General features: G+C 39.7%; 1 protein-coding gene across 3 annotated transcripts in view; it reads right to left on the reverse strand.

The window, feature by feature from the left end:
• The window catches only part of TTN (titin), a 241,215-nt gene that overhangs the window by 192,580 nt on the left and 23,155 nt on the right, over positions 1-25,480 (reverse strand). For 2 of the 3 annotated variants that reach the window (XM_051787288.1, XM_051787287.1), the window contains exons 23-43: positions 24,946-25,169; positions 24,666-24,830; positions 24,394-24,562; positions 22,140-23,830; positions 21,763-22,044; positions 21,231-21,497; positions 20,805-21,077; positions 20,436-20,699; positions 20,076-20,336; positions 19,293-19,553; positions 18,671-18,934; positions 18,318-18,578; positions 17,903-18,163; positions 17,202-17,462; positions 16,972-17,113; positions 16,717-16,882; positions 16,291-16,522; positions 15,412-15,696; positions 15,195-15,320; positions 12,942-13,130; positions 8,592-8,648 (exon numbers count right to left, since the gene is read on the reverse strand). In XM_051787288.1, the coding sequence (XP_051643248.1) occupies positions 8,592-8,648; positions 12,942-13,130; positions 15,195-15,320; positions 15,412-15,696; positions 16,291-16,522; positions 16,717-16,882; positions 16,972-17,113; positions 17,202-17,462; positions 17,903-18,163; positions 18,318-18,578; positions 18,671-18,934; positions 19,293-19,553; positions 20,076-20,336; positions 20,436-20,699; positions 20,805-21,077; positions 21,231-21,497; positions 21,763-22,044; positions 22,140-23,830; positions 24,394-24,562; positions 24,666-24,830; positions 24,946-25,169 (6,101 nt within the window). Of the gene's footprint in view, positions 1-8,591; positions 8,649-9,071; positions 9,591-10,696; positions 11,279-11,874; positions 12,250-12,941; positions 13,131-15,194; positions 15,321-15,411; positions 15,697-16,290; positions 16,523-16,716; positions 16,883-16,971; positions 17,114-17,201; positions 17,463-17,902; positions 18,164-18,317; positions 18,579-18,670; positions 18,935-19,292; positions 19,554-20,075; positions 20,337-20,435; positions 20,700-20,804; positions 21,078-21,230; positions 21,498-21,762; positions 22,045-22,139; positions 23,831-24,393; positions 24,563-24,665; positions 24,831-24,945; positions 25,170-25,480 lie in introns of all 3 variants that reach the window. The other variant, XM_051787289.1, reaches the window with a different exon arrangement.

Here is a 25,480-nt window from a genome sequence, read left to right on the forward strand (position 1 = left end):
ATACTATCCCGGGTGAGTGATAGGATAGTCTTAAAAGATTATCAGTTTTTTGAGGCATGCTGACCTCAGTGTGAGGAAACATCAAACTCAGAAATAAGAAATTGTAGGAACATAACTGAACATACTACAGGAATAGTTCTTTTATGCTTAAAATCCCCAGGGTACTTAAAGCTGTTTGCAAGGTAACTGACAGAAATTTGTAAATGACTGGAAGAACCTCATTAACAGGTTAAAAAAAGTAAAATTAATTTTTGTTTAGGGTTCTTGAACTCAAGATCTCACCTTGACTTAGAGGTTACTGGAAAGCTGGTACATGCATTAGAGATGTATTTAACTTCTAATAAACATTAATTAATAACTTTCATACTTTTAACAGATTTTCTCAATTTATCATAGTTTCTGTAAGAGAGATTTAGTTCTGATTATGTCAGCTACTGCTGACTCTTCCTCCTAAATATTAGCATTACTTTAAATACAAAAATATATATTCACATGGAGAACATTAATGTAAAAATCTCTGCTGGTGAGAAAATGCCACAGATAACAATTGAATGTATTCCATTTATTTCTGGTCATTTTGACACATAGGACACTTAACTGGTATTAATTTAAAAAAAAGAATATGTAAATATATAGTTCTAATGTGAAACAAGATACTGCATAAAAATATCTTACTTTTTTACTACTATGTATTTTTTATGAATGACACTGGAATACAGGGACAACCAAAATTATTTTAATGAATTTACAGTAACATCATTGATTTATTATTATTTTCTCTCTCCTTTCCCTTTAACTTCTAAAGATACAGTACAAAATATGTTTTCATGTTTATTACTTGGTAATAGAGAAAAAAATCCTGTCCAGTCTCTACAAATGCAAAACTTTAATTTTTCTTCCCATTGTGCTGCCTTTCTTTGCAACAGCATAATTCCATTGATGTAAAAAAGGCATTTAATTCCATGAGTGGTTAGAATGAGGCCCATGGATGTAAGAATTTTGCAGTGATAGAAACTGTAAACACAGGATTTGAGTCAGTGAAACTCACGTGTTCTGACAACATTATGAGAAGGGGAAATACCAAATTAAGGAGTTCTTTCACAGAACTATACCCAAATGAAACAGCAAGCATAAGTTAGTATTCCATATCTCTAGGTTACAAGAAAAAAGTGGTGTCTACATTTTCAGGTGATTTCTAGCCTACATAAAACAAGAGCAGTTGCACCGTTACAGATACACAGGTATATGTACATTATACAAAAAAATTAGTCCTGCTTACATGAGTGTCAACTAAAATATCTTTACAAGAATGAGTAAGGAACTTAGAAGAAGCTTGAAATATACCTCGGTGCAGAAAATGTGCACAAAATTTATGCACGGATTAAATCTCACTTAAATTCCCCAAAGAAGGCAAGTTTAAGTGAGACAGAAATATGCCCACAGAGTGGTTTTCATCCCTAAAGAGATGAAAAACAATGCCCCTAAAGATGAGTGCTGCATTTTTACCTGCAGTGAACAACATCATAAGAACGTTTAGTATTTCAAAAGAGACTTTGAAATAAATTATGGAAATTTAGTATAATGTTAACACAGCACAAGTCTCAGCAGTTCCTGCCCTGTTAGTAGCTACACATTTGTACTGCCCACTGTCACTTTGCATCAGGTTTTCAATGGTAAGGCTAAGAGAGCCATCCTGCTCTTCCTGCAAACGGTACCTATCCCCTTCCAACAACACCCCATCCTTGTACCAGCAGACACTTGGGTGGGGGGAACCAGTCACAAGACACTGGAAGTATACTGAAGCACCCACAAATGTACTGTAGTCAGAAATGAGCCTAACAAATCTGGGAGGAGCTTCTGTGACCTGGAATTCAAAGCTGCAGCTCTCTGAGTCCTCTGCCCTAAACTCAACCCGTTCCTCTTGGGATGGTTCTGCAAACACATCAAAACTAATGTTAACACACTTCTCCCCTTCCACTTCCTGCTCTTGCTGAGTCACTGCAAGCAGTTGGATTGCTTTTTCTGAGTCATCTCTGTGCGGCTCAAACTCAAACTCCAGCTCTATTTCTGACTGGTCACCTGGGCTCACAGTCTTACTCAAAAGCAAGTCACACTTCTGTGGCCTGTGTGGTTCACAGCCCATGACTGTCTCACTGCTCACCTTAGCACTTGCTCCCTGCTGAGCCATGACCACAAGGGAGCCTTTACATGTTGCTTCTCCCAGCCTATTCATTGCCTTACAGTTATACCAGCCACTATCAGAAGGACCTACAGTTTGGATCTTCAGACTGTGAAGTCCCTCCTTCTGACTCACAACATACTTCCGTGTGCCAGGCGTCACACAGGTGTCACCTTTGAACCACTGAACTACTGGGACAGGAGTACCTGTTACCACACACTCAAACACTGCCTCCAAGCCTTCTGTCACCTTGATATCTGCAATGGGCACGGCAAAGCGTGGAGGCATTTCAGTTACTTGGAAATCAATTTTTACATCCTCATTCTCCACTGCAGCCAAGCCTGCAGCTTGTTCTAACAAAGCAAGTGGAAGGACATCCAGGGAAACTACCATGCTCTTCTTATCTGGGGTAAACTCAGGACTGGTTATGATTTTGACCTGCTTCTCAAACTCCTTCACCTCATTTTCATCCAGCTCCACTTCCAGGAGGATTTCCTGTGGTGAAGGTGACCTTGAAGATGTGTTTTCGTCCAGGTCAAAGTGTATAACATGCTGGTGGGTAACAGGGGGTGGCAGTGCTAGTGACCTCCCATATTCAGGCAAAACTTCCACCTGTGCAATACTTTTAGCTTCCCCTACAATGTTCACTGCATGGCACAGATACTGTCCTCCATCGGCTTTCTGGATGTTAGTGATCTCCAGAATACATTTGTCCCCATCCTTCTCTATTCGTACTCTCTCATCCAGCTCCAACAGAGACTTATTACGATACCATTTCACCTCTGGCTTGGGCACACCTACCACCTCAGCCACAAACCTCAGTGTGCTGCCCTCGCACAATCTCCTCCTGCTCAATGCCTTGAGGAATGCAGGTGGCATTTCCCTGCCTGATGGCTCCAGGGACTCACGGGGGGTCCTAAACACGTCGGCCTGGGGCTGGTCTGGAGGCTGAGGCCTCCTCTCACAGGGGGAGAGTGTGGTCAGGGCATCCATATACTCCCCAGTGGGTGTCCGATAGCGTTCTGGTGGTGTGCTGTCCCCTGATGGAGAGTAGGGTCCCTCAAAGGGTGTGAAATAGCGCTCTGAGGGTGTGTTGCATTTTGAACCCTCGGAGGGTGTGGAGTAGTGCTCAGGGGGCAGGCTGTACACTGAGCCTTCAGATGGTGTGGAGTAGCGCTCAGGGGGCGTGCTGTACCCTGAGCCTTCAGACGGTGTGGAGTAGCGCTCGGGTGTGCTGAGTGGGGTGTGGTAGGATGCCGAAGAAGCAGTTTCAAAGATTTCCACTGAGGAGGGAGGTGTGTAAAAGCGGTCTGAATCAGGCGACTCCTCTCTGCTCCAACTTTCCAGCTCTATAGACATTTCTGACTCAGGAGAGAAGGGTCGGGCAAGTTCCTGATGGTTGTTGTAATAATCATAAACCATGCTGAAGGTAACCTCCTCCACTTCCAGTGAAGTGATAGTTTCTTGCTGCTCCTTCTGAACTGTCCCTTTGAGATCTGGAGTTTCATGTATCCCAGTGGATCTTAAATAATTGGCCAGGGACAAATCAGGTTCCAACTTTGACACTTGAACAGCACTGGGTTCTGGACCTGCAGAAGTATCCTCCCACAGTCCTTCTTCATCTAGGCTATTCTCAGAGGCTTCCTCAGTGGCAGTCCCATTCTTGTCCTTAGAGTCCTTCCTTTGCTCCTTCTGTGCCACAGGCTCATCCATTACTAAACCAAGTATGAGTTGCCCAAAAGAGAAGCCCTTGGTTGCATTTGGTTCCTGTTGTGTGTCCCTGAGCATCTCCTCAGAGGAATCCGTGCTTTCTATCTCACAGGTGAAGTTGCTCATTGCTGTCTCAAAGACCTTGTCTATCCTGGAACCACCATCTTCCTCAGCCTGATGCCCAGCCTGGGGTTTCTTTTCATGTGCGGCTTTTTTCAAGTCCATGATGAAGCTATCACTCTGGAAGTCTGTGGGCTCCATCCGTTCCCCACTCTCCCACACATGTGTTTCCTGAACTTCTCTTTGGAAATCTTCTGTGGACTCCACCAGAAATTCATGAATTTTTTCCTCAAGTGAGTCCTCCTGACAGACACTCACCTCTGACTCATGAATTTCTTCAGCAAGAGGTCCCTCTTCAGCAGATATCATGACACTGCCAAGGTCCCCATTAGGGATTTGCAAATCAGCCCTACTGGTTTCTCTTCGCTGTGCTTCTTCCTGGGCATTGACCTCCTCCTTCTGCATCCTGTAGCTCTGACGAAGTTCCTCACTCAGAGGCATCTCTTCCACAAGTGCAGCATGTTGGTGCACAGAGGAGATCAGCCCAGTTGCTCTTTCCTCCATGCTCTCCACAGCTGTGGGGGTTTGTGCCTGTTCTGTGTACATCGTCTCTGTAGCTAGAAAAGGCTCCACAAGCTTCTTCAGATCATATATGATATCAGTCTTCTCAGTCTCAGGTGGCAACAGCTGCTCTCTGAAATGCCCTTCTTCCAGGTGAACCTCAGTTTCCTCAGTAAAAACCTGACCTGAGTTTTCTATGCCAGGAGGAGTGACGGTTACATCCAAAGAAGAGCTGCCTGTGTCAGACTCCATTCCTTGCAACATTTGATCATCATTGTGCATTTCCCAGTGTATGGCATCACCATCATCAATTGTTTCTTCTTTACAAAGATGATCATCACCTTCGATGCCCTGTTCAGTATCAACTGATCTCTCTTGTTCCTTGTACTGTTCCTTCTGCTGCTCTTCTGTACAGGAGTCATAAAAGCCAAACAGCTCCTTTGTGGGTTTGCTTGCAATGTGGTCCTGCAGGTGGGGCACGCTTGGCTCTTCTACAAGAGGCACATCAGGAGTCATTGCCTCCCAGGCAGGGGCATCACTCTCCTCTGTGCAAACATCACTTCCCTCTTGTACCACAGGCGATATAGGAATGAAAAATTGTGAATCCTCACAGTCCTTTGCCAGAGCAGACTGCTCAGAGACATGTGTTTGCCCATGCACTTCCATAAATGGTGACTTCAAGATGTCCCAGGACAGAGTATCTGTATGTGGCATCACCTTGCCTCCTTCAGGTTCCAGCTCCTCTGAAAAGTGACCCGAGTCCTTGGCCACTAGTTCATGCCCTTTTCTGGTTATGATAGGGTGCAGTTCAGTAGTAACAATTCCAAAGCTGTGTTCTTCAGAGACAGCTTTTCCCTTGTGCTGCCTCACCTCAGAAATATCATCTGTATTCCTGACACTTTCTTCTGTATAACCCATTTCTTGCTTTGCATAAACTTCTGTAATATCCAGCACCATTGTTTCCACCATCTCATTTTCTGTGAAGTGAGGAGTTTTCTCACAGTCTTCCAACTGCTCACCAGGAGATGGAGACAGCCTTTGGGACCAGGGTAGGTGGGCTTCCTCATCCTTGGGGCATACAATCTGTTCCTCTTCATCCTTCCCAAGTATGCTGAGGCCTTGGGGGTGAACAACGTGGTCCACAGCAGGTTGTTCCTCGGTGCCTCCATCTTTGCTATACAACTGTGGTGCACTGGGCTGGACTGTCAGCTCAGAGGCACTCTGTGCTGTTCCAGCCACGTTTGTGGCCACTAAACAATACTGTCCAGCATCTGTGACAGAGACCCCTTGAATATGTAAGCGGTACATGCCATTCTTGCCTTCTTCAAACCTCAGCCTCTCACTAGCAGAGAGGTTCTGGCCATTCAGGGACCAGACTGCAGCTGGTGGGGGCTGCCCAGACACACTACACTCCAACATCACGTCCTCTCCTTCATGGCAATGAATGTGTGCTGGGGCTTCTGCTACAAATTGCGGTGGCTCATTTCCCATATCAAATGAAAACTTGAATTTGTGCTTTATGGTGGGAGCAGCCTGCTCTGGAGGGTGTTGTGTGGTGTCCTTAATCTCTGTGCCTTGCTCTGGCGTTGGAGTGGGGGCAGTGATTTTGATCTCCACAGGCAACGACAGCAAGTGTGAGTCTGGAACTGCACTTGGCAGTCCTTTCTCTGCTGCAAAGGCCAGACCAGCTTCTTCCTCCTCCTCCTCATTCACTTTCTCCTCCTTCTCTTTCTCCCTTTCTTCCTCCTTCACCACCTTCTCCTCTTCCTCCTCTTCTTTCTTCCTCTCCTCTTCCTTCTTTGTGTACTCATAGGCTGGCATTCGCTGCCTCACATAGAGAGCAGCTGAGGTGCTGACTGTGCCCAGTGGGTTGAAGATCACACAGGTGACAGTGCCCCCATGCTGTGGGAGTAGGGATGGAAAGGTCAGTGTAGAGCGGCACTCCGTGGTGTGAACGGCAGTGCCCTTGATGCGCCCCACGGGCTTGGCATTGTTGTACCAAGTGACTGTAGGCTGTGGGCGGCCATGGAAGAGGCAGGAGAAAGTGCATCTTTGCCCCTCAACAGCTTCCTGGGGCTTGACCTCCTGGACAAAGAGGGGTGGGCAGGGCTCCAGAAGCCCACCTGGCATCTGCCATCTCTCTCCCATGGCCTGGGGCCTGGAGTACCGCCTCACGACCTGCACCGTGCGGAGCTCCGAGCCATCCATCTTGGCAGCCACCTTAACTGGGCTGGGCTTCCCATGAGGGCCCTCCTGGGGCATGGACATGAGGGATTCCTGCTTCTTTTTCAGTGCTGCCCTCTTTGCCTCCCGCAGCCTCTGCAGCTTCCAACGGATCTCCTCATCCAGCAGCTCCTCAGCATTAACCACTGTGCCCCTATGCTCCCTACTACGTGCCACCCCTGGGCAGTGAGGCCCCACCAGTGGCAGGCTCTGAAAATGGATGGTTCGTACCCTGACTCGGGCTGGTGAGAGGTTCCCAAGTGACTGCTTGGCCTCCTGCCCCTTGTCAAAGGGCGAGCCAGTGCAGCGGAGCACCACCCGCAGCCGGTCCTCCCGCCGCTGCTGCAGCAGACACTCCCAGCTCTGCCGCATCCACTTGGCTTTCTCTGTGAAACCCAAGCCCTGCTGCTGCTCCCCACTGCGTGCCACCAGCAGTGAGGCAGTGGACTCAGCTGAGCCCTCGCTGTTAATGGCAAATACCCTGTAGCTGCCAGCATCGTGCTCCCGCACATCCCACAGCTCCAGGCTGGCACGGTGTGTGTGCTCCTCGCTCTCCGTGCGAATCACCTTACGGCAGTCCTGGAGGACGGGCCGGTTGTTGTGAAACCAGGACATGTGGGGCGCCGGGCATGCCACCAGCTTGCACTGGAAGAATGCAGGGTCCCCCTCCAAGACAGACCTACACTTCAGGCCCTGTGTGAAGGTGGGTTTACAGTTCTGGGGGCAAGCCAGCACCGCCGCTGTGCCAGGTCCCTCGAGGTTCACCTTGCTGTGCTGCTCTGCAAGAGAAGGAGACTGGGTTACAACATGTCACGCTCTGTCTACCATCTGATTGTAAAAAAGTAACAATATATTGAAATAAAAAAATGGGCATGCAATGGATTTCATCACACACCCAGGAAAAAAAAGTAATTCACTCACCATATTTGTTCGAATAAACGCAACGCCTTGCTCTGTTTTAAAGATTGACACGAAAATCGTTCGTTGTCTGTTCTTTCTTCAGACTGTGGAAATTTCTTCTTGAACAAGCAAAAAGGAATTTCAAAATAACACGTTCTTCTGTGTGTATGTTTTTGCTGCCTGGAAAAGCTGTGTGTCTTTGGGTGGCAAAGAAGAAAATCTTACCTGACTTGCAGACAGTAGAATAAACGCCCTTTCTGACCCCTCTGTTTGCAGATTAAATGTTCAAACAATTGAGAAAAAATATTTTGAAAGATATCTTTTTAAAAAGTAAGTAACATGAAATGAGAAGGCGTTTATTCGAACTAATACAGCCACTAACTTCACAGTGTTATGCACAGGGAAAAAAGCAAGCAACATGAACCACGTATGCTATCTGCAAGCCAGGGTAAGAGATGTATAATGGTGAATTAATGTATGTAAAAAAAAGTGCAAGGAATCAATGGGAATGTGTAGCTTTCACATAATCTAAACAACAAATGCTCTCTAGTATACTTTATCTATCCATCCAGTAGTGTCCATTGAACTGATTAATGTTAGGTTGCTAACTTGTTTAAAAATAATACAAATAAGATTTGTATAACTTCCTTCTGAAGTAAACTATTCCATGCATTCAAAAGGAAATTGAACAAATAAAAGCTCTGTGAACAGCTGCAAAGCATGAAGTAAAAGTTAAGAATATGGCTGCACAATTACGAATTTGAAGTTTTAAATATATTTTAAAACTTAAATAACCTTATAATGCAGGTAACCCTTTGCATATCAACACAAACATGCAACATATTCCAATATGCTTTAAAGTGTCTTTCTTCCCCATCAGACACTTCACATAAGCAGATAAAAGCTTTTCGTAACATTACTAATTACTGGTACTAATTATTCTCATTGGTGATTGTACCTTTCATTTCCATTTCAACCTCTTCCTCTAGCTTCTCATGAACAATTTTTTCAGGAGCTAGAATAAAAAAGAAAGATTTTTGAGCTATAGTTTCTAAATGTGCCAATCAACACTTTACGTAGTAAAAAACATCCAATCTCGTTTCCAAATATACAGAAATTCACACATACGTACACATAAATGCATGCCAAACAATTCAAACACTTCATAAATTTTGAGAACAGAGTAATCAAATATTTTCAAACTTGTTTGCAATGTACATTTTTCTATAAGGTTTGCTTTCTTTTTTGCTGGGTGGGGGAAAGTTTCTAATGCAACATGCCTTTATCATGCCGTAAATCCCTGAAGAAAACATTCAACAATCCACAGACTAATGAGATGCTTTTTGTTCTTTATCATTTCTCAGGGAATGAATGTACTGAAATGCAATGATGCTATGCATGAGGAATTGATACTTAGAAGGAACATGCAGTTGCCAACCTGTCACTTTCAGATGAGTGCTGCACTCGGCTTGTCCTGCAGGATTAACTATTCTGCACTTGTATATACCCTTGTGGTTCTGACCAACTTTCAACAATCTTAAGCTGCACAGAGGCCCATCATGTTTTAAGTGACACAATGCAGATTCCTGAACTATTAGCTGATTGCACAACCAGACTACACAAGGTGTAGGCACACCTTTCATTATACAAAAGAGAAACACATCATCTCCTTCTTTCACAGTAGTTTCTGAAGGCAGAGTTTCAAGAAACTCTGGTGCTTTGGCATCAGTTTCTGTGATGTCTTCACATGGCACAACATCAGGATAGTATACTCTGTTTCTTTGCTTCTCAGTTTCATATGGTCTTTGGGATGTAGATATAAACAAGCTTGAGGTTTTCTTAGAAGATTCTTGCTTAACTTCAGATGCTTTAAACTGACAATCTTTGGCTGCTTTAAAGCTTTTAGTATCTGATTCAAGAATAATTTTTGTTACTGCTTTGGCTTGTGCTTCTTTTGCTAGGTAAGAATAAAGTTAGGAAAAGGATTAGGTCAGATGTTTTGCAGGAATAAAAAATATCCTTATAATTGGGGAGGGGAACCCCAGTAATTAGTATTGAAAGTATGTTGGGTATATTAGTGCTAAAACAATGCTATTAAACAGGAGTGACTGCACATTTAAGAGCTCTATTCCTGTTAGGCTAATTCTAGGTATCAGTTAAGCCTATGGGACTTTCATGGGACCAAGACGTGTTCCTCAGTGCCTAATACAAGCACATTTTTGCTTTTAATTTAGAGCCTTAATTTGGAAAGTAGCAGCAGAAGATTATGTAAAGCGTTTTGCACAGCTCTAGAGTGAAAAAAGAAATTTCAGTAATTAAGAGCCAAATCAACAGGGTCAATGCCTTTCTCATTATTCATCTTAGTTTTCTGTTCTGTATTCCTTGTAACTCATCAGAAATAGTATCACCTATCTAGTGTGGTGATAATATATTTTTGAGTCCTTACTAGTGATAGCACTACTAACATCTTACTATGTTGATGTCAGGAAGGGGTGGAAAGAGTCTTAGTGAAAAATAAATACTTATATCTTAAGGAGAGTAAAGGGTAGAAGACAATTCAGTATTGCAGTAATACAATATTTGCACTCATTAATCCTTTCAAGGACATTAATTATATTGCCAACTTTGGAATTAAAACCTTGGATTTATTTGAAACAAGTTGGGAGTTTGCTATGACCAGGTATCTAATTCAACATTGCTTATCTGACGTTCTTATCTTCCTTCAACTCCAGCTTCAGGAATTAACAAAATATAAAAATTCCTACAATTCCTGCTTTACATCTCACTGCATATCATGAAGTATATGAGGAATAAAAAGCCTCAGACATCTGTGACTTGACAGGAAGAGGCACAAAGTTACAATATCAACTTCCCAGTACTGCATATTTCACTTATGAATAGAGCTGTAAATGTGAAGGAAAACCCCCAGATTATTATCAATACAGTTTTCTCAATTAACAATAATAAATGAATAAATAATAATAAAGGAAATATGAGTGAGCTCTAGGTAGTTATAATGAAGTTCCAAAAGGTAAGTGATAATGTTAAAAGTCAGATAACCACCTTTGACTGTTAGTATTGCAGAAGTTGTTGTCCCTCCATAGTCATTATAAACAGTACAACTGTACAGTCCTTGATCTGTCAGCTGGGCATTTAGGATTGTGAGCAGAAGAACACTTCCATTTTGTGATATCTTCAATTTTTCAGACACTTCTACTCTTTTTCCTTCATGGGCCCAAAGAAACTCATAGAAGAATTCATTTTCTAAGGCACATATGAACTGAGCAGTGTCACCACGTTTCACAGTTAGGTCTCTGAGTTGCAAGAGAATCTTTGGAGGGACATCTTTCATTTCCTGAGAGGTGGTCATAGAGATCTTGGTGCTCTGAGATGTTTGAGAAAGGACTGTTGTGTGCATGGCTTTTATTTCTTCAACTGATGTAGCCTTCACGGTCAAACTTTTTGATACACTTTCAAAAACCTGTACACCCAATTCCTGTGATGGTTGTTGCACTGATTTAAATTCTTTTTGATAATTTTCAATGTTCTTCTTTGTGAGAGGAGGAACATGAAGTTCTGATATAGCCTGTGACCGGATAGACTCTTTTACATCTTTCCCAGAACTTTGCCTATCTAGGGCTTGCACTGTGTAATTAAGTAACAAAAATAACAACATTAGTATCTAAAGAAGTTCATTGGACCATGCTCTGAACAAAATCAAACAGCATGGAGAATGAAAATGAATGATCTCCATTTAAAAATTGAGCATGCCGGATGCACTATCTCAACATAGAAATTATCCATTCACATGTATGAATGACAAGTGATGCCTAAGCTAGTCATGCATTTGGTACTCAGTTGATACTTGTCTCTTCCTTCACTAAAGTGGTCCATCTTAGGATTGGAAACTTACTTAAAGGAGGTAATTGTTTTTGTTTTTAAACAAGACAGTGCAAAATACCTCAGTTAATGCTATAAAGATCACTTAATTAGTTTTTTTAAAAATCTGTATGCCTTCATTTAAATTATTCTATTCTTTGACTTCTATTGATATATAAATTTGAAAATTTCCAAATGTTACAGCATAAACAGAAGAAATGAGAGTGACTGGGTTACTGAGGGTAGGTACTACTAATATTAGCTGGGAAAGAAAAGATGTGAAACAAGGAAATAATTAGTAATAGCACAAAAGTGTGGTATAGAACAAACTGAATCCCTTTGAAGTAAAAATGGGGCTTTACCTTCTGCAGTCACTGTAAGTGTAGCTGTACAAGTTGTTTCTCCAGCACTATTTCTTGCCTTGCAAGAGTATTGGCCAGCATGCTCTAAGAAAGCATCTACTATTATCAGTGTAGCTGTGCCTGTAGACTCATCAAAGTGGAAAACTAAGTCTTTTTTTGGCAACATGAGTCGTTGATTATGAAACCATTGGATTTTTGGTTTGGCCCTGCCAGAGACTCTAGCTTGAAATCTGACTGATTCCCCACTGCATACCCTGCAGCTTGAAATAGGCTGGATAAAGGTGGGCCTTTGGCCAATAGACTCCTCCTTAAGTGAAACAGATGAAGAAACATGCCAAGGGGACTCTGATGTAACTTCTTCAACATTTTTAAATCCTGAAAAGAAGCATGCCAACTTTTAATTTCTTACCCTACACTACAATGAATTTTCTCTCTCATTCAAGACTTTTTTTTCTAACTTGCAACTTAACAGCATGAATTATTCTCATTCATCATTTATAAAATCTATTGCAAAAAGAAAACAAAATATTTATGGTTAAATAATATCAAGGACAATATAGAACACCAAATTATCCAGGCAATATTTCTGCTCTAAAACTTTGGTCAGTGTTTCATCAATTTATATGAATGTACAGTTTTTCTTTTCAGTTGCCGCACACCTGCTACACATCTCTATTTAGGACATTTTTCAACAGTTTTCAAGTAACTTATTTTGTACAAAAATTCTTACTAGATTGTCTTCACAGTCAAATCAAAGAATGTGTAAGCAAAGAACTTCCATTAGAAAGAAGGCTTTTACTGTCTTTGGTGCATGACAGATTCTAAGACTGGAGAAAATGAAAAGGGAGGGGAGCATGAAACATTGCAAAATTGTGAAATACATTTTGTTGTTCATTACCTATATTTTGGAGACATAAGTGTATGCTGTGGACATTGTAAATGGTAGCAATTAATTGAGTTAAAAGACAACATGACAGACAACGACTCACATATAATTATCAGTGTATATTAAGATGAGTATTGGAATATAACCTAAACAAGACAACTTCTTTAATTGCACAGTGTACCTTCTAACTTCAAGGTAGCAGTGCTTGTCACTTGGCCTACAGAATTACTAGCCACAAAGGTATAGACTCCTTCATCCTCTGGATAAGCTTCAGCAATCTCCAGCTGGTAAGTGTCTTCAAACTGAGTCATTCTAAAAAAACGTGATGGCTTGATCTCCTTCTCTTTGCTGTACCAGGAGACTTTCAGATCTGCTCAAGCAAAAGAAAGAAAGAAAAATTTACAATATTACACTAGTAAGTAAACACTATTTTTATATTTGTATCTTCCAAAAATCTTAGTCTCAAGTATCTAAGAGATACTTAATCTCAAGTATCTAAGTTTAAATGTGCCTTGTATTACTCTGGTAAAGTATGATGAGTAGAAAGTGGCCTATTGTTGCTTTAAGTTTTGCTTTGTGCATTGGAAATATTTGTATGGAAAAACTGATCCTGGTGCTGATACATTACTGAGTAAAAAATAATTCTTCCTTTCTTCTCTAAATGTAAAAATATTGAAATATTTTGCTACTCCTAAAACCAGAGAAACTCTCTTTTTTAAAATGGGATTTTGCTACAATTGCATGATTAAACAGGCTATAAAATTATTAGCTTTAACTAATCAGGTTAAAAAACTAAAAAATAATATTCTTTTAAGTACAGTACTTTGCCTCTTCTTGGTGCAAATATTATAACTTTTACATGTCATATTTCTCAAGGAAGATCCTATGTTTGCACCTTTACAAATTTCCTATATAACATGTTGTATTACTTGTATAGGTTCATGTAGACTTGAGAAAGAACAGGACTGAAGCAGACTTTAGTCTTGCCTCTCCATTTATCATTATACTACATTATAAATCAAATGTTGTAGCACAAATAGTGGGTTATTATTGTCATCAGAAGAAAGAGTGTTTTCAATAGTCAGTTACACAAAGTGTACCATTAAAAAACCTGTATTTTCAATCATATGTTACCAAACTAATATAAAAGTTTTTCACAAGTCAAGTGAGAGGTATGCAAATCTATTTGGATACAGTATTCATTAAAGGAAATTTTCAATAGGAAAAAATTCTTCACTGAAAGGGTTTTCAAGAATAGGCTGCCCAGGGAAGTGGTAGAGTCATTGGCAAACTGGGTTAATGATTGGACTTAACGATCCTTGAGGTCTTTTCCAACCTAGACGATTCTATGGTTCTATGAAGGAAGACCTAGATGAAAGGATCTTTATATTCCGTGCTGTAAATGCAGCTTCCACATTCACATACAGTTCTTCTAAAAAAAAGTTACACTAGCATGCATTGTGTGAGCCAGTCCAATATATATTTTCTGAGTTGTAGCAGTACTTCTAAAGCAGAATCCTGTTGTAAAGCCTTTTTTTTTTTACATGGAGTTTGTTTCCAAGTGATTGAAATGCAAATCATACATATTTGCATATACATGTATATTACAAATTTTATGTGGATTTTTATGGAGCTGTCACTCAGGATTATTTTTAAATTTGGAGTTTTGTTTATCTTTAAATAATTGTAAATTCTTTGGGGTTTGAACTGGATCTTATTCTGCAGTTTATTATGTGAATACTTTATTACGAGTTATACTCAAGGCCATTTACTGAAGTGAAGAAAGGTAGTTTTATTTGGCCTTGTGTTAACTTGGAAAAAATATTTTAATTGTAGAATGACATTCTATATAACTAAAACTAGAAAACTTACTTAAGTAAAATCTACACTTAAAGAGACAATGAGCAAACACCCTTTTATGGTAGGAAAAATAAAGCAATCACAGTTTAGTGTTTGCAGAGTGACATGAAATATTTAGGAATATTAGGGTAAAGGTTGAATCACAGTTTCAGTCTGTTTGTTTAGCTAATTGATGTGATGGTGTGTGTCATGGTATGTTCATCATATTCATTTAACAAGGTAATGTTTTTCCACAAAGAAACTCTACATTTTACTCACTGACACAGCTTTCCAACATCAGTTAGCATTTTAAAAACTGAGAAGTTTCCAAAGACAAGTTTTGTGAAAGAAATCTTCTTTTTAGAAATGCTTAGTATGTTTATGATAGCTTAAAACTTCCATGCTTGATGCAGTCTTTGACTTGCTTAACTGAAAGTTAAACTGAAAGTCAGTTACCTTTTGATGTGTGTGTACATCAAACAACTGTACTTCTAGGGGAAGACTGATCCAAGCACATATATTGGTGAATTTTTTTCTGAGTTCAAGATTAAAAATTCTGAGAGATGAAAAGATGTACAGGGTTTAATAAACTCACCTGTCCCTGTAACTCTGCACTGAAAACAAGCAGAATGTCCCTCAGATGTAACGGTATCACGTAGTGGTATTATGACAGCAGGCGGATACACTGGCATTTCTAGCTCAGGAGAAACAACTTCTGGGACTAAAGAAGAAGAAAAAGAAGTAATTTTTAAAGATGAAGAACAGCTATCTCATTTCACAAGCAGTGGTATTTATGAGCATGGGAAACTCACTTTCCACTGAAAGTGAAGCTGAAGTTGTTGCAACTCCATAGTCATTTTTTGCTTCACAGGTGTACACTGCTGCGTCTTCAGGGAAGGTTTCAATCAGCAATAGAGTATATTCTTGGGCATCATGAAGAAATTTGCACTTGAAACCTGGAGAAAGCTGTTGATCATCTTTGTACCAGGAAATTTTGGGCTGGGGTTTGCCAGATATCATAGCACAGAAGCGGGCAGGTTTGCCAGACTCCACGGTAGTTGGCTCTAGCTCCTGAATAATCTGGGGTGGCTCTGGAGCTGAAAATTGGGCGGAAGGAAGGTGGAGAGGAAGGGGAGAAAGAAGAAGAAGGAAAAATCTCATTATTGATATTTATTATTGATTCAAAACTATTTGCTAGGAATTAATTAAAAACAAAACAAAACAAACAGACATACAAAAACCCACCAAAACCACTATTATTCCTAATCAAGTGTGCCCATGAAAATTTGCCCTTTTTCTTGATACGAGGGGGATGATCTAGCAGTAAGTGCCTTAACATAATTAGCTATGTTGGTGCGTTTTCTGGCAAAATATGTCCAAGAATCACTAGGTTGATCTCTCTGGGAAGGCATATTTTTTCATATGAACAAATTAGTTTTATTTAGACTTGAGAAATTTTCTGGTCTAATTAAATATAGTGGGAAAAGAACTGCTATGGTATTTTTATCAGCTAACCAGCTATTTCAGTAGAGTGAGAAACATCCATGTACATGAAGAATTTTATAGTGTTCCAGATGATCTCTTTGCATTTATCTTTTTTTTCAGATTCAGAATTTCTGAGAAGCTATATAGAAATCAGAAAAACACTGGGTAATAAATACAGTCAAAGCATTGGTTATGGGGACACATACCATTCACATAAAGCATAACAGAACTCCTATTCCGTCCTGCAACAAAAGTATATTCTCCAGCGTCAGAGTAAGTGGTTTCAAAGATGCTCATTCGATGAACTCTCCTTTCTGCCACATAACTGTATCTTTCCTCATACTGGAAGTTGATCTCAATACCATCCTTGTACCACTGTGGTTCAATGTCATCTTCATTGACTTCAAATTCAATTTCAGCTCTTTGTCTCTCAATGACCTTTATACAGGTAGAATAAATCATAGAAATAAAGTTTTTTTTACATATGCCACTTTCCATTTTTCTAGAAGAAGGTCCTGACCTTATAATTACAGATTTTTGTGTTAGGACTGCCTAGATATTGTTGCTCATCCCTTGCATTATTTTTTGCTTGACATAGTTATGAAATATTTATTCATCTGTATAGGTCATACCTGAATATCTTTATGAACGGTTCTGATGCGAATGTCACGACCTTCCACTATCAAATTGGCACTGGATGTGTTTCCACCTGCTACTACAGTGTACTGACCAGCATCAGACATTCTTGTGGAAGGAATGATTAGACGATGGACATATTTCTCTCTCTGAATTGTCATCCTAAGGACATTAGAAAAAAAAATAAGCTAATTATTTCCTGGGGGAAAATGCATAGCAAAAGTTATTATGGTGTAAAACCAATCATTTACCTGTCACCAATCTGGAGTTCTTGCCCATCCTTCATCCACTGGACTTGAATGTCAGGTTCTGAAACTTCACATTCAAAAATAGCCCTCTTCTTCTCCACCACCTTGATGTCTTTAATATGCTTCCTAAATTCAATGTGACGAGCTAGGGTAGAAAAAAATGTAAAATGAGTGCCTTGATTTTAGTTAAGCCACTAGAAGTCACTAAATATACAAATCAAGAGAGCAAATACCTTCCACATATAAAGTGGCTGATGAAGCTGCTTTTCCAGCAACAAAAGTATATTCTGCAGCATCCCCAAAATGCACATTCCTTATGGAGAGGGAGTGTGTAAGCTTCTTTGTCCGTATCTGGCATTTATCAGTCGATTTTATTTCTACACCATTCTTTAGCCATTTATATGAAATACCTTCATAGTTCACAGTGACTTCAAATGTTATTGTATCTTTCTCTTCAGCATTGATGTCTTGTAGCATGGAGGTAATTAGGATGGCTAAAAGAAAAGAAATTGAAATGAATTGGGTTTTCCCTCATGCTGTTTTGTTTTATTTTATTTTAAATGCATGTTAACAGGATCAGAGATGTTTCAACTTCTTTAAGACAATGTTGGTAATATTAAAAGGTAGGCTTTTTGTCCAGAATCAATACTACAATTAAATCTCCTACAACTACTGAATTACATAGGAACCCAAATTCTATCTCCTGTGGTGACTTGGAGTTTAGGCATGTTTGCCTAAACAGAAGAATAGGGTCTGACTTTCAAGTTCACTGCTCCTAGATCTTTTTTAATAATGCAGTTGAGGCTGTTCAGTGTTATTTCAAAATACCGCTACAACAGTGCTGGTTTTGTCTCAGTTGCACTATTTCCATGTGTTAACACAAATTCTATTATTGGTAACTGTAAAATATTCTGGTAAATTAATTTTTACATACGTTTTACGGTCAGGGTTGCACTGACTCTATCATTGCCACAGACAAACGTGTATTCTGCAGAATCTTCACTGCTTGTGTTCATGATATTGAGCTGATGGAGTTTCCCCTGGACCACTATTTTGAACTTTTCACTCATTTCAATCTCCACACCATTTTTCAACCAGACAGCAGGCACATTGAAATGAGAAACTTCACATTCAAAAGAGGCTGTTTTGGTCTCAGGGATTTCAATGTTTTTCATGGTCTTTGTGATGTGTATGGCTAAGAGGGGAAGGAAAAAGAAAAAAGAAATTTTTTAAAGTCAGTATGCAAAAAAAACAAGGGTATCAGGCTCTGAAGTGTCAGATCAAGTTGTTTAATATGATTTGGTATAACAATTCATATAATTGCTTTCTTACAAACTTACAATACTTACTTTCCACAAACAGTTTTGCTTTACACTCCATTTGCCCAACAAGAGCTGTGTATTCCCCAGCATCGTCAGGAGATATGTTGTGCAGCATAAGCTTATGAACTTTCCTTTGAGAGATCATCTTGTATTTATCACTTTGTTTAAGCTCAATATTTTTGTGGAACCACCGAACTGGTATAGTATCATGGGATACACTCAGTTCAAATGAGACAACAGCATTTTCCAAAGCAGTCACATCCTTTGGCTTTTTGATGATCTTTACAGCTTGAGGAAAAAAGTTAGCAAGATTCAGCAATGTATATGATGTGAATTTCAAACCACACATTACAGTAAATATTCAAATCACTTTGACTTACTTTCTACATGAAGTCTGGCATTTGCTCCTATTTTTCCAAGTTTAAAGCTATAAACAGACTCATCAGTCACCACACAGTGTTTGATTCTCAGTGTGTGAACGGTTCCTTTCACTGTAATTTCATATTTGTCATTTGATTCAAGTTCAACACCATTTTTAATCCATATAGCTCCTTTCACATCAGGGTGGGTCAGTTCTACACTGAAAACTGCCTCCTGTGATTCTGTCACAGTCAGGTTCTTCAGTGTTTTCTTTATCTTAACAGCTAGGAAAATAAAGGAAAAAAAAATCAAAAAACCACAAATTGACAGAACAGATCAAAATTAAAAACTATAGTAAATATAATAACCTTAATGAAATTGAATCATGGTGTTTCATGTTATGCATTAATTGATTTATACAGGTTCCAGTAAAGTGGTGAGCTTGGAACTCAACAAGGGACCTTTACTTATAGGATCCATGAGAGATGTTTGGTTTGAGATTCTTTATGTTTTGGAGTGGTTTTTTATTGGTCTGGTTAGTTTTGGTTTTGTTTTATTTGATTTGTTTTATTTTGCCTGATCCAAGACACAGTGAGTGATGCTGGACTGAGTCTTAAAGACATCAGTTATAAAAATACTGACCTTCGACCTTCAGTTTGGCAGATGTCTTTGAGCTTGCTATTTCATAGCTATATTCACCCATATCATCCAGTTTTGTCACAGGGATAGTAAGCCTTCTCTTAACACCATCAGATTGAGCACGGTACTGATCTGTCATAGCTAATGGTCTACCATTTTGTAGCCACTGGCCTTCTGACTCAGGATTTGCCACCTCACATTCAAAAACAGCTGTCTGGGACTCAGCCACAGTCAGGTCACTGAGAGGCTTTGAAATGGCACCACCTGTTGGGAAGAAAAGGCACATGGTTTTGTCATGTTGCTGTTCAGCTTTCCCCCATACAAAAATGAAAAGTAGATGCTGGAATTCTTTGCCCTAATTTACAGCATGCCCATAGACATTATGAACTTGTGAAATATCAAGAATAGAGTATGACCTGAAAATTACTAAGAGATGTTTCTTAATTCCATCCTAGGTACTCTCACTTATTTTTACTATCAGCACAGGTATACTTAGCACTCAAGACAAAAACCCTCTGTTTTACAGTAGTTACATCAAAAGCATACTACAGCATTCCTTACTATGGCTCTGATCATTTACTTAAAAGCTTTGAGAATTTAAATTATACCAATAAGAAAAGAGGAAGGGCAAGGAGAATGCAAAAAAAAAAAAAAAAAAAAGGAAAAATAAATTAAAGGCAAAACCCCCAGCAGAAACAGAACAATTGCTACAAGTACAAAATACAGTACTCTGGGCATTTTTTAAATCACAGTGAAATAAAAACCTTGGATTTTAACTCTACTAACCTGCTACTATAAGCTTCCCAGACGTTTTCTTCTCTCCAGCATAAAATACATATTCTCCTTCATCATCTTTCATCATCTTCACCACTGTCAACTTATGTATTTTGCCATGTGCTTCTATTTTATACTTAGGACCAGCCTTTATCTGTTGGCCTTTGAAATGCCAAATTACATCAATTCCTGAATGGGAGAGCTCTACCTCAAAGGACACATTCTGTGTTTCAGTGCAGGTGATGTCACGAAGACCTCTAATAATCTCAATTTCTATAAAAAGAATAAATTATAAATATATTAGTTGTTTCCACGGTTTGGTATTTAAGGAAATTATTTCACCAAGAATTGTGCTTCTTAAAGGACACCTACGTTCAACTGTGACATTGCAACTTGTTTCAACTTTGCCAACCATTAGCTTATAATGTCCTTCGTCTGATGCATAGGTTCTGGTAAGCACTAGCCTCTGTTTATTGCCTTTGCATACAGCTTGTACACGGTCATCAGGCTTTATCTGGTTATCATTTAGGTACCACTTGGAAGAAGACACATCAGGTGCTGAAACTTTGCATTCGAGGATAGCTTTTGTTCCTTCAACAACGTGAACATCTTTTAGAGGCACCACTATTTCCACACCTGTCAAGTCACAAAAATATTCATAATGAAAAAAATATGCCTTTAAAAATAATCCTAAAAGAGACAAAAATCAAACGCACCTTCAAAATGATGATAGTGACTTACTGTACACTGTGATCTGTCCAGTGGTTGACAGTTCAAGATCAGGAACACTGAAAGAGTAAGCTCCACTATCTTCCTTTGTTGCATCTTCTATGAGCAACATATGTGACTGTTTATCCAATACAATGTGAATACGATCACTTGATTGAATTTCTTGGCCATCTTTCATCCAGACACCTTCTGCATTTTCTAGGGAGACTTTAACTTCAAGTTGCACAATATCTCCCTCACAGACTTTTTGATCAGTAAGTCCCTGAAGAATAACCATGGCACGAGCTGTGGAATTAAATGAAGTTAATTAATACTTATAAGAGGTAAGGAGAACATTGAATATTAAAGCATTATGGGATACAATAATATGGCTATAATACATACTATAATGTTGAAATTCTGTAATATATAAACAATATAATTATTAGAAATGCTTACGCTTCATCTTCAGTTTGCATTGAGTCCTTTTTCCACCAACGACAAAGCTATACTCTCCTTGATCATCTTTATTAACATCCTTAATAGTGAGGATTTGACGACCACGGCGGGATGCAATCACATATTTAAGATTAGAAGTGAGTTCAACATCGCCATGATACCATTTCCCCTCCACGTCTTCTGGGGAAACCTCACATTCAAGTTCACCTGACAAGGATTCTGGTACTTCAATATCCTCAAGTTCTTTGATAAACTCCACGGCAGCACCTACAGGCAAAAGTAATTACATTTGTGAATAAGCTTGATGATATACTCCTGAGGAAAACATTTCTTACTAAACGAGCCTAAGGAAATATATATATAGTGTAACCATTTTACATAAATATATCTCCAAATCAGTCTGGATTCCAAAAATATGAAAGCAGCTCAACATTTCATAGGGCATTGGACATCTGTTTAAATTGCTTTCTTTCTTTCTGAAGCTGATTTCACTTTAGCAGTATTGCATGGTACTGAGCTGCAAGCTTCTTACCTTCAACAGTAAGCTTTGCAGTAGTTTTTATGGATTCGTCTTCTACCAGTGCACAGCTGTACTCATCAGCATCATTCATATCAATTGTTAGTACAGAAAGAAAGTGAGCCTTTCTGTCTGAGTGCATTCTGTACTTGTCTCCAGAGTGAATCTCAATTCCATCCTTAAACCATTTCACTTTGACAAAGGGTTCTGATGTCTCACACTCAAAAGTTGCCATGGAGTCCCTTGATTTAGCAACAACATCTTGTAACTTCTGGGTGAAGCTGATTAACTGTTTGGCTGCAAAATAATATGTAATGAATCAACATTGCACTGGCCATACAGACTTAACACACTATAATGAGCAGTGGGATGAGTAAGAGAATTTAAATTACCTTGTACTAACAGGAAAGCATGGCTAGAAGTTTCACCAGCTATATTGATTGCTTTCACCATGATGCTGGCAGAATCATCAGAAGTCACATCTCTGATGACTAATTCACAAACATTATCTTCAGGCCAATACCAATACACACGATCAGTCCTTTCAATCTGCACACCATTTTTGAACCACTGGCACTCAGGATCTGGTTTTCCCACCACTCTCACACGGAAGTGTGCATCTGTTCCCTGGGCTACAGTCTGGCTTTGAATTCGTTCAAGTATCTTGGGAGCCTCCATGCTTGGACTAAGCTCCACCTTCCCTGGTTTGATTGTTGGAATGGTGATTTTGCCTTCAGGAGGAAGTGCTTTCTTCTCTTCCTCTGGGATCTCTTTGGTCCAGTGAAGAAGTTCTTCTTTTGTCTTTCTTAGCATTTCTTCATATGATTCGTCTTTTTTGCGAGACTTAAGTTCCACAGCAGTGATGGCTTCATAGTAGCCCTCTTCTGTTCTACGCTTGAATTTACTACGCAGTTCTTCAGATTCCTCTGAAAGCTTCTCATGAGTGATTCTTTCAGCCCTTTTCAGTCTCACTACTTCTTTGGTTGTTGTTTCTGCAGGTTTGTCTACCTTCTGTACCTCAAAGAGAAGTTTCCCAGGTTCTGTCACTGCAGGTTCATGTTTGGGTTCAGGAGCACGACGAAGAACAGATCTGAAATCTTCCCTTTGCTGGATCTCAAGCTTCACCTTATGTTCAATAAAGCCTTCTGGATTCTCTGCAGTGACTCTCACCTCTCCTGTGTCATATGATTTGCAGTCCATAATATCCAGGTAGTAGATTCCATCATAACGGAGTCTAAACCTTTTGCTTTTACGGATGAGCTGTCCATTGAGGTACCAGTTGACCTTGGGCATAGGATAGCCAGTCACACGACAGCGGAATCGTGCTGTTTCACCTTCCAAGACTCTTGCAGGTTCAGGAACCAAAACAATTTCTGGTTTTTGTTTTTCCTTTTGGTCCAGTGCAACTGCAGGTAGAGCACCCTCATGGGCCATTCTTTCTAACTCTTCGATTCGCTGCAGTCCCCTTTTGCCTTCTGGCAGCTGGGATTCTTCCACAAGGCTTTTCTCATCCTTCACAATCAGAGTAGCAGAGGTATGGTCTGTACCATATTTGTTAGTTGCCCTACAAGTAATCACTCCACTGTCTCTGGAATAGGCTACTCCATAGTCCAGGCTGCAGTACCCAAACTCATTGATCATGCGGAGTCTGTTAGCTGCTTCCAAGGGTTTGCCATCATGCAACCACTCCACCACCATGGTTGGGTCACCAATTGGTGTAAGCCTGCATTCAAAGTGGGCTGGTCCAAATTGTTTGAGCCTTAGAGATGTGAGCTTCTTCTTAAAAAATGGTTTCTGTTGCTTTTCCTTGTCATAGAGATCTCCTTCCTCCCATTGTTCTTGACCATAACGCAAATGGAGAGGCTCTAACTCTGGTGCTGCAATCTCCTTGGCTTTGTAAGTTCCTTTTGGAATTATTAATTTCCTTTCTGGTTCAGGTTCTATATGTTCAATTTCAACATTTACTTTGCAGCGGGTAGTGTCCCGCCCAGCTTTATTGATAGCAGTAGCAGTATACCATGCAGCATCTTGCCTGGCAGTAGATTCAATTTTAAGGGCAGCTGCCCCTTTGGTTCCCTCAATCCTGAAATACAAAAAAATAAAATTAAAAAAAAAAAATTAACTGTTTTTCACTTTGTCATTCATTTTTACCCTTCTTCCAAATTAGATCAAAGCCTCCAAATGCAAATCTCTGGAGGTAATAGACATGTTGCTTATGTTTCTCATGTTTATGAGGCACATGCCTAAGAATCAAATAGATAAAGATAATAAAAACCAGTGTTGAATTGAGTGGCAGTTTTGCCTGCAGAGGACTTCAAAAACATAGGCAGAGAAAGTTCCCTAAATCTCCATTGTAAAAGCATTGGCTTTGCATAATACAACTATACAAATACACAAGCTGGAGAAAATGGAGTGAGTCCTACAAGCTATTTCATATCTCTAATCCTTGCTGCAATGTAAAAGCCCTTAGTGAATCCCTTCTCTGAAAGCAAGAGTATTCAGCACACTGTAGGAGGCATTTTGCAGGATGGTGATTATTAACTCCTTTACTTAAATAAAGTATTTTAAATAAAACAAAATGAAATTTCAATTGAAATAAAATTTAAATTTAAAATTAAATAAATATTCTAAAATAAAGATTCTTACTTTATTTTGGGGTATTTATGAGGCACAATGATGTCACTGTTCTTCAGCCATACAATGTCAGGATTAGGGTTACCAGTAGCTTTCACTGCCATCTCCAGTCTAGAGCCCTCCTTCACGCTGACATTCCTTAGCCTTTCCACAAAGTGTGGTCTGACTAGGTCTTCCTTAGCTGAAAGAGTAAGGGTAAGTTATCGCAAGAGGAAATGACATGGACATGGTTTTTAATAGGAAACACTCATCAGACTCCTACAAAGAGTATGTACAGTATATACCTTCCACAGTCAGTGTCATTGAGACTGAAGCTTTGCCTGCCCTGTTCTGAGCAATTACAGCCCATTCTCCAGAGTCATCAGGCATTGCAGGGACAATGATCAGTGACTGGGTGCCATCTTCTTTAATCACTATTTTATGGGTGTAGTCATTAATGACTTGTTGACCTGCAGATGCACATGAAAAGAAAACAGTTGCACTCAAAACAGTGTCTCAACAAGATGTAAAAAGCATGTAAGATGGTTTTTTTATAATTTGTTGATGAAAATGAGGCTGATATACCATTATGGAACCAGTATGTCTCTGGCATAGGTCTGCCAACAACTTTTAGGTCAAATCTTGCTGTCTGCCCCTGTGAACATTTAAATGATGTAGGTTTCAGCACAAAAACTGGTTTATACAGTCTCTCCAGTTGTCCTTCATCAGTTTCTTCTAATCTGCGGGCAGGAGAACGAGAAGGAGAACTGCGGGCAGGAGACCGGCTTGGGGAGCGTGGAGAAATAGACCTGGAAGTAAAAGATAACACAGATGTGTATGGCAATGTCATATAGAGGGGGGCTGACATGATAAAGAGATTTCAACTTTTGCCTTTATCATAATTTATTTAAAAGAGTTTGGCCAACTTATCTTTGTGAGAAATTTTGACAAATTATTTTTTATTTCCAGCCGATTTTCTTTAGATTTTTGAAAGGAATTTGTATAGCTGAATTGTATTAGGATATACCACAGCGAGGGAAATTTTGGGTATTGGATACTGCACAGATATAATCCTGCGTACATTTGCGTGGGGGTGTGTATGTGTATGGAGACTGAACAT

This window comes from Manacus candei, unplaced genomic scaffold, assembly GCF_025592945.1.
Source record: "Manacus candei isolate 608988 ecotype Guabito, Panama unplaced genomic scaffold, ASM2559294v1 h1tg000023l, whole genome shotgun sequence".
NCBI lineage: Eukaryota > Metazoa > Chordata > Aves > Passeriformes > Pipridae > Manacus > Manacus candei.